At 34.4% G+C, this 12,284-nt stretch overlaps 2 protein-coding genes across 3 annotated transcripts; one reads left to right on the plus strand and one right to left on the minus strand.

The window, feature by feature from the left end:
* Positions 1–5,031: 5,031 nt before the first annotated feature.
* On the minus strand, positions 5,032–5,592 carry LOC149019645 (late embryogenesis abundant protein Lea5-like). Its single transcript, XM_089151081.1, has 2 exons — positions 5,417–5,592; positions 5,032–5,322 (listed from the first exon to the last, which is right to left on the minus strand). The coding sequence occupies exons 1-2, from the start codon at positions 5,485–5,487 to the stop codon at positions 5,091–5,093; spliced, it is 303 nt and encodes a 100-aa protein (XP_089007207.1). The 5' UTR covers positions 5,488–5,592; the 3' UTR covers positions 5,032–5,090.
* Positions 5,593–9,665: 4,073 nt separating this feature from the next.
* On the plus strand, positions 9,666–12,063 carry LOC149019646 (serine/threonine-protein phosphatase PP1 isozyme 9-like). 2 transcript variants are annotated; one of them, XM_089151084.1, is made up of 5 exons: positions 9,666–10,015; positions 10,091–10,325; positions 10,396–10,955; positions 11,191–11,442; positions 11,563–12,063. In XM_089151084.1, the coding sequence occupies exons 2-5, from the start codon at positions 10,136–10,138 to the stop codon at positions 11,593–11,595; spliced, it is 1,035 nt and encodes a 344-aa protein (XP_089007210.1). In that variant the 5' UTR covers positions 9,666–10,015; positions 10,091–10,135; the 3' UTR covers positions 11,596–12,063. The 2 variants fall into 2 exon arrangements, with proteins under 2 accessions (XP_089007210.1, XP_089007209.1); XM_089151083.1 differs by having other exon boundaries at positions 9,666–10,325; positions 11,563–12,062.
* The last annotated feature ends 221 nt before the right edge of the window (positions 12,064–12,284 follow it).

The raw sequence follows: 12,284 nt of genomic DNA on the forward strand, positions 1-12,284 counted from the left end.
GATCCTTGTATGGGTTAAAACAGTCCCTAGACAATGGTACAAAAGATTTGATGATTTTATGCTTAAGAATAAATTCAAAAGAAGTTATTATGATCATTGTGTGTACTATTGTGAATTTAAGCCTCATACTTTCATTTTTTCTTATTATATGTTGATAATATGCTTATTGTTTGCAGAGATAAATTTCAAATTTGCAAGTCGATGAATGTTCTTAATTTTGAGTTTGAAATAAAGGATTTAGGGGTTGCAAGAAAGGTTCTTGGTATTAGCATATTTAGATATAGATCTAATAGTTTTCTTATCTTGTCTCAAGTAGGTTACTTGCATAAACTGATTGCTAACTTTGGAAGTGTTAATTGTAAAGCTGTTGATACTCCTTCGGGTATACATTTTAAGTTAAAATCATGTTATGATGCTAGTATGACTAAAATGTCCTATCAAACTCGTATAGGTTCTCTTATATATGCTATGGTCTGTTCTAGACTTGATTTAGCCTGTGCTACTAGGCTGGTTTGTAGGTTTATGAGTCATCCTAGTGATGTTCATCGGACTGTTGTTTTATAGATTTTGAGATATTTGCAAAGTTCAATTAGTTACAAACTATTATATGATAATGCTTGTGGTGATAAGATGAATATTGTTGGACATTGTGACTTTGAATTTGTTATTGATCTTGATAAGAGAAGGTCTTTAATTATTTGGTTATATGTTTACCATTGATGGTAACTTGGTAAGTTGGAAGTCTTCTTTTCAGCATGTAGTTGCTTTTTCAACCACTGAGGCTGAATATATTGTTTTGTGTGAGGCTGTTAAGGATATCCTCGGAGAACTTGGCTTTGGTGCTATGTGCTCTTCTATATATCTCTCTCAGAATAACATGTTTCATGAATGTACTAAACATGTGGATGTGAGGTTGCATTTTATTAAAGATGTTATCTCTAAAGGTTTAATCAATCTTCAAAAGATTGATATCTCTATCAATCCTGTTGATATTTTGACTAATGTTGTACCTTTAACAAATTCAAAAACTGCTTTGAACATGTTGAAGGTCGTGCTTGTTGTTTGGTTTCTCATTTTGTTTTTTGTTTTTTTGATGAATTCTTTGTGATCCAGGTAATTTTCTGCACAGCCAAAATCAATGTCAAGGTGGAGGATGTTGGAATATCTCTCTTAACAGAGGCATATTTGTCATTCTTTATTCAAGTGGTTTACTTGTAGTTTGATGTCATTTAGAAGGGCATTTATGTTCTTTCTAGTGATATTTTTCTTAACCTCTTTTTGGGTTTAGGGTTTCATAAGTCTTGGCAATATGTGTTGGGTTCCCTCTGCGATTTGAAGGTATTCTAGTTTTCGGTTGAGCTTCGTGCTATTCGTGGATGTGTTGTTGCTGGGCATTTCCATGTGCGATAGATCATTCTATGGTGATCAGTGTTGTGAGGCCATGAGTTCTTGGTTGATCTTTTGAGGGTTCTTTCTTGGATAAATTATATATGTTATTTGAGAGTTCCTTTGTACTCAACTTCACATTGATTTAATTATGCATATTATCTTTAGTCCTCTAGACTCATCCTTGGATATATATCAATTGACTGAACCAAGTAAATAGTTATCCCTTGTCTCTAATTTTGCTTGATCCATTATGCATAAAAGGGAGATTTTCCCTAACAAATACATATCAAATACGTCATTAATGTTGTATTTTCTCATTGAAAAGGCATTTTGATTCTTAAATTACTCTTCTAAATATTCTCATAGCTGTTAGTTGGATAATTCCATAAAACAGACCAAAGCGAAATAAATTAAAAAAATAATAAAAAAAATCTCGCTTTTCAATCTGGATTAATCATTCTTCTCATCCATTACATCTTTTACAAGTCACTGTTTTTGTATTTTTCTCTTTATGCTTTATGATAAATATGGATAGATAACGGTTTTTAACTCTTGCAAGATGACTCTATTTTTCTTTTTATGTCGGAGAAAATACTTTTTCAGTATTCTTTGATCAAGATTCAAGTGGGTTTCACGATGAGATTTCATCGATCTTCCTAGAACTTTCTGGACCCTATTGACAAAATCACTTTTCGAAATTGATTGTTCATGTATAATATATATATATTCCCTCCAAATTGGCCTTTTCTTGGAAATTCTCCTTCATCATCTTCATCAATTCCATATTCCTTTGCATTTGTCTTGGTCCTCCAAAAACTTACAACTTACTCTTGTTCTCACCTCCCCTCAATTTCTTGTATCATTTTGAGGATTGATTCATTTTGATATATTTGGTAACCATGTAATTAAACTCTATGCATGCACTCATTCCTTGCTTTTAATCTTTTAGTTTCTTGCAGTTTATTGCACTTCTAAAGTATAATCTCTTTTAGTTAGTCATCTACCTGCAATTATAGTCCATCATCTTGTTGTTTACCAATCTTCAAATTATTTATTTTTAATGAAAAGAAATCATATCACCTCATACTACTATGTAAAAGTAAAACCTCAATTCAGTTATGGTATGTTTTTTCATTACCTCCCCTAACCATGGACACCCCTTCCGATGGGAAACATCCCTTCCCAAATTCTTCCGAAAAGACACAACTCTTAAATGGGAGAGACGTGAAAGGCTACAATTGCATGAGAGACGCATCTCTAAAATTTCCTCCATTCAGTGAGTTAATTACATCTCTCCCACCAAGTTCAAAACATATACTTCATTCCTTAGATTGAATTCACATGCATCTTTTGCAAATTTTCACCTCCTTCGAGAGCTTTACTTCAACATTGTAGTTGTAAGGGTAGTTGTACATTGATCAACAGCAGTCCTGTCAGTTAGCAACGTTACATTAAATATAAGTTTGATGAGTTTCAAGATGGTTTAGTCAATAATCTATTGCTCGAGTCAAAATTTTAGAGCGGTTAAAAAGCCCAACCTCCTGCGGAAGGTCCTGGGTTTGCACCCACCCAGTGGCACCTATATTAATAATATTCCCCTTACCCTAAATATAAACTCTTCAGATTAATTTAAAAAAAAAAAATCCTTAGATTCGTATATCTGAAAGGTGCCTTTTTGTTTTAAAGAAAAGAAAGAAAGATGCTTTTTTTTTATTTTGTGGTGAAGCTTGTTGTTCACATAATAGAATAGCTTGTTCAAAGAGCCTAGAGTCACTTTCTTCCATTACATTGTCAAACTTCAAGCTGACATATACTATAACACAACACCAATAATTGAAGTTAAAGAAGAAGAAGCTGGTCTTCCATCTTAACTTTGATTCAGTTGATCAGTCTTTAGTATTTTTCTACGTTTAATTATTCTATCCATTAGATAGATAAGCACAAACAAAATTGCCTTGATATACTATCGTTTAACTGCATGCTATGGTTACTTCTTGTGCTTTTTATTGTCTTTTCTGAAATCATGTTTTTAATGATGTCTCATTCTACGAACGAAAGAGGAAATAAGGGAAAGATCCTTACTTATCATTTCATTGATTAATTATTTGATCATGAATATATATAACACATAAAGAACGACTCCAATTAAACAAATCAGATTCAAGTAAGGAATATTAACATTGAAGTTTTTCTTTTTTTTTTTGGGTAAATGTAACTCTTTATGGAAAGTAGTTTAACGAAGGAATAACCAATTTCTTGCTGGAAACGCTAAACAGAATGAACAATTACAATCAAATCAATAGTCATTCTAAACCTGAAATTTCCAAATATAGAATTTATAAAAATATAATAAATATAGATATGAATCATATGATCAAACCTAATCTGAATTTAGATTTGTTATCCATGTGGGTATTGTGTTTGAATCCTCCATATATACTGTATTGTCAAATTTTAATACAAATAATTAGATTATGACACATGTTTAATTTAAATACAATATTCTCATTTGAGTGTAAAAGATAAGATAAAATATTTGGATTCTTATTTTTAGGGCTCAGGTGGCTGTATCTAGAGATTCAATGCATGCATGAATTACGATTTTTTTTTTTGTGGGTTGTAAAAATCTCTAGATTCATGAAATCTTGAGATTCACATTGTGTTTACCTGAATCCTCCACCTGATTTAGCGTATGGGTCAAATGAGATTTAAAAATTATTTGATACATTCCCAAAAATCACGTCGACACATAATTTTTTAAGATGAATCCACAAATTTCATTCCACAACCAAACATCTAATTTTATAAATTATAACTCCATAGACTTGAAATCTATAGAGAAATCTCTAGATATTTGAAATCTCCAGACTCATGTAACCAAACAGGCCCTTAAATTATCTTGAAAAGAGGGATTTTGGTTTTTTAATAAAACACATGTCATAAATCTAACGGCGTAGATTGAAACATTTTTTCACCAAGTAGATAGACAGAGGCGATGTTACATTAGGGCCCAAGGGGGAATATGCTGCTCCTTTCCCTCTTTCGTATTTATTGTGTTTGGATCCTCCCCAATATCGTATAGTAAAATTTTCAGTTCACATTACTAGATTTATGCTACATGTTTAATTTAAATACAATATCCCCTTTTGAGTGCGAGAAAGAATGAGAAAAGATTTGGATTTCTATTTTTAAATTTTTTTTTTTGAAAAAACAAGATTTTGTCTTTTAATAAAACACATGTCATAAATCTAACTGTTTGAATTGAAAAAAAAAAAAAAAAATCTCCTAGACAACATTAGGGTCCCTCTTTTGAATTTTCCTTTTTTGCTTTGCCAATTGTTTAAAATTTTTCCTAATAGTCTTCTTTGCATGTATGAACAATCTGCACTTGCCCTTCTCCCTTCCCCCTTGATCTTCTTCCCATGTTTGAAATATCCTCACTTAAAAAAGTCCTTGACCAAAGAAAATTTTTAACAATAAAGATGATAAATAAAAAACTTATTGTATTGTATACTTGTATATGAAATATCAGAACTTGGCCCTTCCGTGAGATTCTTATGTATAGATTACATATGCCAGGTCAAATTCATGATTTCTTCACTTAGAAGTATGGGTTTTAATTACAAATGGGCAAACCCTGCATTAGCCATCCACGTCTCTCTGTTCACTTCACTTCATTTGGTTTTGATTATATAATAGATCTACCGTTGCGGCGCAGCCTTGTTGCAGACCTTCTCACGCAGCGCCGCCGCATCGATTTCGCCGGTGATGTTCTCAGGGCGGTAGTAGCCAGTGACGGGGTCTGGTGCCCAGAATTTTTTCTCCGACGCTTCTTTCTTGGTTGCCTTCACCACGTTGCTCCTCGACCCACTTCCTTTCGCCATTTTAATTGCAACTGCAACTCCCTCACTTGCTGCAGCGTAACCTCGCCTGCTTCATCATCATCACCATCCATGAATTAACGCCAAGAAAACGATAAGAAAGAAAGAAAAGATTTGTTTAAGAATTGTTTGCTTGATTTTATTACCTGTTGATTGATACTGAGAAGCAATCCATGAGAAATGAAAGAAGCTTTGCCTTGGAAAGAGAGCGAGCCATTCTCAATTGAACTTGAAGGATCTAGAAGAAAAATCTTCTGCAACAGTAGAGGAAACTGATCGCCGCTTATCGTTCTAAGAGTTCTATCTCTTTAGGTCGTCTTCTAGGTTTACTGAGCTTATGCTTACAGAGGGGGCTTCTCTTCTCTTTATATAGAAAATAAGAGAAAGAAATGTTTTGAATAAGATTCCAAGTTAATAATATAAAAATAAACGAAATCACATGAACGTGATTTAAATATCAGACACGTGTCGATTTTTTTCTAGTCGCTTTATTTGAACAACTCCTCTAACTTGGAATCTATGCTTTGTCAAAGTTCCATTTTGCCACGTAATTCTTCTTTAAAGTGGTTTCTTTCTTACAGGTTTTCTTGTAAGCATGGATGACGTCGACATCCTATAGTTTATTACGTGTGAAATATTCTAAGCTAATGGTGAAGATAAATCTAATTAATATTCTTAGATTGAAATATTGTCAGTAAATGTAGGATTAGTGGAGATCTGTACTTCTCAGTGAAGAGATCATGGGTTTAATCCTTACAATCGACAAAGCTATCTTTATAGGCAATGATGGGTTAGTAAAGCGGTTAAAGACTCTACCTCCCACGGGGATGTCTTGGATTCGCACCCATTCGACGGCATTAATTTGAAGATGTCGGGGGAATGGGGAAAAAAAAATAAATTTGCTAAAAAAGACAAAGCTACTTCTACGGATGTAAGCGCACGCAAACTAGCCCGGATGAAATGATATATCAAATCAAAGACGTAATCAATGAAACTTATTTTATGTAATTTTATTAATATTCTAAACATCAACATATTTTTTTAAGTATTTTCCTTTCTAGCTGAAATTACAGTTTGATTCTTCGTGAAAAGTCCCTTTCAAGAATCTTTTAGCTTCTTTAATTTTATGCTCTCGGGAAAAAAAATTTCGAAATTAATTGGACCTCCTCTTGGAAGATGTATATAAATTAATAATCTGTCTTTTCTTTGGTATTTGTATATAATCAATTAAAATTTTATAATGGTCCAATCAAAATGGATCCTAGTCCTCTTGTTTCAGATTTTAGTTCTTTTAGAGATTTAGATTTTGGGTAATTTTCATTTACAAAAATAGCTAAAACGATTTGATCTCAGGTCACTCTTCTTCCTTCCGCTTAGTTTCCTTTTGCATATGGTTCCCCCTTAAATTTTAATAAATCATTAAATAAAGACAAGTTTAACAAAAGCTGTCAATTTAAAAAATTGGTGACAAAAATCCAACCACGGATTTTTTATTGTAGGCATACTAAAGGATAGATACTATAGAATAAAGTAAAGTAATAATCTATTTCCTTTGGGAAGAGACATGCGTTGGAGCGGAAGGGCGTCTTCGGTTTTGATGGTGATGGAAGATGATCTAATCTCTCAATAGTTCCGGTGTTCTTATACTTTGTCAAGAAAATGAGGTGATTTATTGAATTTTTGAAACAAAACGGATTGCGTCTAGGAATCATTGGGAACCGCGCTTCAAAAGTGTTACCTTTCTCATGTTTCAAACTTGTCTTCTGTTGCTATTTTTCCAAGAAGTGGATTCTTTGGTTCATTCTTAAGAAACTCAGCTCGGGTCTTAAACCACAATCGGAATCCTTTAATTGTGGATTAGTTGAATACATGAATAAATCCATTTCAACTTCAGATTTATTAGGGAAGTCGACTGGGATTAGTAAATATATGTTCTTCCGTACTGTTTCTTTTTTTCGATTGGTGCTTCTTCCCCCTTACGAATGGATTAGTAGTTGACTTCCTCTACATTCTGATAGAAAAAATCAGTTTTTCTTTGGGCTTGTGACTTTCTTTGATGGTGCTTTTGGCCTCTTGTTTTGTGATTTTTGGACTAATATTAGATCCAGCGTGTTAAAAGAGTTTTCTCAAAGATCATAGAGAAAAGGAGAAGAAGAAGCTGTCATCTCGGATCAGAATCGGAAGGTTGTGAGGAAGAGAATCGGTGTCCTCATGACTTCCATATTTGGTGGTTTAATGGGTGGGATAGTAGAAGAACTAAGGTTAAAATTGAAATATAACATAAGTAATGAAGAGCGAGGGACTATTTTGAATAATTTTGTAAATAGAAACTCAATTTTCTTTAATTTTGTTAACTGAAACACGTAATGGTTAGTTTTGTAAGGAGAAACATAAGTTTGTCTAATCTCGTAATTTTCCCTTTTTTCTTTGGCATTTGTATATAATCAATTAAAATTTTAAATGGTCCAATCCAAATGGATGCCTAGTGCCTCTTTGCCGTAGATTTTAGTTCTTTTCGGCTATTTAATTTTCTGTAAGGAGAAACCATGGTTGTCCAAATAAATATTAATGCTTCTCGATTGTGATGCTCATTTTTTATACCCTTTCCTTATATCTAAATAATTTTTAATATTCAGTCATTTGATTTTTTTTTTTTTGCATGTATAAGATAAATTACAAATATAATTCATCGATTCATAAAACTTTTTTTTTTAATTCAATTTGATGTTCATTCGGACCAGTTCGTAGTCACCTCGACTGTTATAATTCATTGATTTAAAAAATATTTTCTTTTTATTCAATCTAAGGTTTATCTAGGTCGGCTTGCAGGCACCTCGACTACATTCTCATGGGAACTTTATATAATTAATATAGGCAAAACTTTGCCTCGCTTCAAGGAGAACCTTCTCCTACGTGGAAACATTGGTTTTTTGCCAACTAAGCCACTCCTTGTGGTTAAAACATTATTTTTTCCTTGCTTTATTAGCCTATGATTCATATTTTAGCCAACGAAAGACTAATACCTCTAAGTGAAGTAGATTCAACTCTTGCTGATGGCATATGTATTATCCCCATTCCCGATATAAAAAGCATTTATTATACCAACAACAAAAAAAAAAGATTTATATTTTACCCAATGCTATAATGAATGATCTGACATAAGGGTGTCAATTGCATACCGAAACCGTTTAACCATACTGAACCGCACCATCTAAAACCGCACCGTATCGTACCTTTCAAAATTCGGTGTAGTACGTACCGAAATTGAATTTCTTCGATACGGTTCCAGCTTTAGGTACTCATACCGTCGGTACAAACCGAAACCATACCGAATTGGTCCCGTACCAAATTAAGGGATATAAATTGTAATTTTACAATTAAAACACTTTTCCTTTACCTTATCCCTAATTCCCTATTTCAGTTTTTCGTTTCATCATTCACTCCTCTTCTTAGATTCACTTGTTTTGTCTCTATTAATTAGTTTTACTTGCTTCATCTATGTTAATTTCAAATTATATCGATTGGTTGAATCACAATTTCATTAGGATCTTAATGAACTAATAACAAAAGTGGCATAAGTTCTTTCGTACAAAAATTGTACCGCAATAGATATCGTGTTTAAACCTTTTTCCGTACCAATTTAATATCGAAACCTATACCGAACCGTTTTTGTAAATACCGAAACCATACCGTGCCGTTTAAATTCGATACAGTACGGTTCTGGTTTTCGGTATTCAAAGTTGATATCGTATCGAAACCATACCAAATTATCAAAACCGTACCGATTGACACCCTTAATCTGACGGATCTCCGAGCAAGGATAATAATTTACAATTGAAACCAAAATGGCTATTCCAATCCAGTAGAATTAATTCATGTCATTGATTGTGGATGTTCTTGAATCACAATGGCGATAGTCTCCCTATTCTAGAGACATTGAGATCAAAGAGGTTTTGAATTCAAACCTCTATCTTTGATTGAACTAGGTCAAACACTCAATTTTGACTTTGACCTGAGTCTAACCACAAAACATTTATTGAGCCCGGTCAAGTTAAACACTCAACCCCATTTTGATCAAAATCCTAGTGCAGGTGCCACCCTACTGGGCCTTAGGGCCAAAGTTTAGAGCCCTACCTTGTCTAAACTCAAGGCAGCCCAAGGTGGTTTAGGATAATCCGGTCCAGAGCCCAAGCCCAAGCCCAAGCCCACTCCATTAACCGTGGACCGTAGGATATGGAGTGTGGAGCCAAGCTGTCCAAACCCCAAACACAGGCTGACAGGGTTTTCTGATTCAATCATGTCTAATCTTTTCTTTCATACAACTGCCGACCACGTGTGTCGTTCCTATTAGTTGATATAATCGTTACACGTTTGTTGACCTGAGCTAATGGCCTCTCTCTCTCTCTCCCTCTGTTCTGTTTCTGTTTCTCTTCTCTCGCGCTCTTCTCCCTGAAGAACCAGAAATGCGCAGGGAATTATTCGTATTACGCCTTGAATTTCCACTATAATGTGAGTATCTAGGCGCCAATCATTTGTGCGCGAGAAGAGAGAGATCAGAAGTGAAGGTTTCGGCTTCAAGAGCGTTCGAGTTTTGAGTTTTGAGAGCGGATTTCAGATTTCGACCTCCATTGATTGGGAAAAGGAAGATAAGATAAGATAAAAACGGATTTAGGGATCAGAGAGACCGGTAGAGCAATTCAGATCGCAGCATTCGACATCATGAGATCAAAAGAACGGATACAATGGTGGGATAACAATGTTGCTTATCTGCAAATAAATTCATCGTCTCTCATCCATTGAATTTTGTCTATCTGTCTCAGATCGTGTCAGCGATTTAGAAAGAAATAGAAATTGGATTGGTGAAGATGACGACGGTTGAAGGTGTGATGGATCCAACGGTATTGGACGACATTATTCGAAGACTTCTGGAAGGGAAAGGAGGAAGACAGGTTCAATTATCCGAGATTGAGATCCGGCAGCTCTGCCTTCACGCCAGACATATCTTCCTCCAACAGCCAAATCTCCTTCACCTCCGCGCACCAATCAAAATCTGCGGTTTGTTCTTTTCACTTCGTCTTCTACAATGCTGCAATGTAATGATCACTTATTGATTTACTACTTACAGGTGACATACATGGACAGTACCAAGATCTCTTGAGACTTTTTGAAAATGGTGGTTTTCCCCCTACTGCAAACTATCTTTTTCTTGGGGATTATGTGGATCGCGGCAAGCAAAGTTTAGAGACTATATGTTTGCTTCTAGCCTACAAAGTTAGGTATCCTAACAATATCTTTCTTCTCAGAGGGAACCATGAAGATGCAAAAATCAATAGAATCTATGGCTTTTACGATGAATGTAAGAGGAGATTTAATGTTCGACTATGGAAAATTTTCACGGACTGCTTTAATTGTTTGCCATCGGCCGGACTTATTGATGAAAAGATAATTTGCATGCATGGGGGAATTTCACCTGAATTGGATACTGTGAATCAAATAAATGACATTACAAGGCCTTCTGAGATTCCAGATGCTGGTCTCCTCTGTGATTTGCTTTGGTCTGATCCTGATCCCAATGTTGAGGGTTGGGCTGATAGTGATCGAGGTGTTTCATGTACATTTGGAGCTGATAGGGTTGAAGATTTTTTAGAGAAGAATGATCTTGATCTCATATGCCGGGGCCATCAGGTTAACACCCTTCTCCATCTTTTGAATTGAATCGTCAGTGAAAGCCTCAAATCCCAATGAATTTGTTAAATGCCATAATCAGTTCTAGCTGGGCAATCTCTTGAATCAAATGATCTTGAAAACAGAGTCACTGTTATATGAATTGGGATACATATATGGGCATTATTATTATTATTTTAGCCATGGCTGATTCTCCCTTTTTCAACTGGTGCATGTTATTTCAAATGATCTGCAGGTAGTGGAGGATGGATTTGAGTTCTTTGCAAAACAGAGATTAGTCACAATATTTTCAGCTCCAAATTATGGTGGTGAATTCGATAATGCAGGTGCTTTATTAAGTGTGGACGAAGCTTTAATGTGTTCTTTTGAAATATTGAAACCTCTTGAACAACACAAACACGTTGATAACAAACCAGTTGAAAATAAGCCAGTTGAAAGTAAGCCACCATCATGCAGTTCTAATACATCAGGATTAACTCTGAAGAAGGTACCCAAAAACATTTTGGTATCGTCTTTTGTATGTGATTGTCATCTGTTCTGTAATTTACAGATTCTAACATTTAATATGGTTTTTTTCTGTTTTGCATCTCTCTGTATGTGATGACAGGTTCTCCTATCAACAGGATCTCCTGATTTTTGATAAGCAACTCCCAAGAAGTCTGAAAGGTTTGACATTTTACATCTAATGGCTTTGAAGATTTGATTCATTAATCCAAAGAGATGAATTCGGGAACTTAGTTTTGTTGTAGTTTGCTTCTTTTTCCCCCCTTCGATGTTTTCCTTCTGGGTTGGCATCAATCAATGCTCTTATAAAATCCAGTATTGTAATACACCATCTGTAAATTAAGAGAGCAGAACTGCCTTTGTCTGAGAACTTAGGGGAGCAGCATAGTTTGCTTCAAAATGTCTTTCCTCAATGAAAGTGTTTGTCATTGTAATTGTCTACAATGTGTAATGGTTTTCAAAGAGGTTGACTAAAATATTCTCAGAAATTGGCAGACTTCATGAGTGATTTGTATAAGGTTCTGAAAAAAAAAAAAAATCAAATGACAGCCTGGTGGTTTAGTTAAAAAATTTACTTCCACACTAAATGTATTATTTGATCTATCTTTCTTTTTTCTTTTGTATACGGCCATGCCTTTCATTGATCCATTGTCATTTCAAAAATTAAAACCAAATCGATTCATATTTTATAAAAACTTAAGGACCGTTTGATAACCACTTAAAAATAATTTCTCGTGTTTCTTGCTTGGAGATGCAGAAAAATTGGCTAAAAAGTGTTTTATAAGACCATTTTCTTTAGCATGATTTTTGCAATATAAATTGAAA

The sequence above is a fragment of the Hakea prostrata genome, chromosome 4 (genome assembly GCF_041222555.1).
Source record: "Hakea prostrata isolate BN-2017 chromosome 4, UWA_Hpros_2, whole genome shotgun sequence".
NCBI classification, from domain to species: Eukaryota; Viridiplantae; Streptophyta; class Magnoliopsida; order Proteales; family Proteaceae; genus Hakea; species Hakea prostrata.

Excerpts from the sequence above, each read along its gene's own strand:
- LOC149019646 (XM_089151084.1), top strand. The coding sequence starts at position 10,136 with ATGACGACGGTTGAAGGTGTGATGGATCCAACGGTATTGGACGACATT. Across the intron at positions 10,326-10,395 it reads CGCACCAATCAAAATCTGCG|GTGACATACATGGACAGTAC; the intron begins GTTTGTTCTTTT and ends TACTACTTACAG. Across the intron at positions 11,443-11,562 it reads CAGGATTAACTCTGAAGAAG|GTTCTCCTATCAACAGGATC; the intron begins GTACCCAAAAAC and ends ATGTGATGACAG.
- LOC149019645 (XM_089151081.1), bottom strand. The coding sequence starts at position 5,487 with ATGGCTCGCTCTCTTTCCAAGGCAAAGCTTCTTTCATTTCTCATGGAT. Across the intron at positions 5,323-5,416 it reads TTCTCAGTATCAATCAACAG|CAGGCGAGGTTACGCTGCAG; the intron begins GTAATAAAATCA and ends ATGATGATGAAG.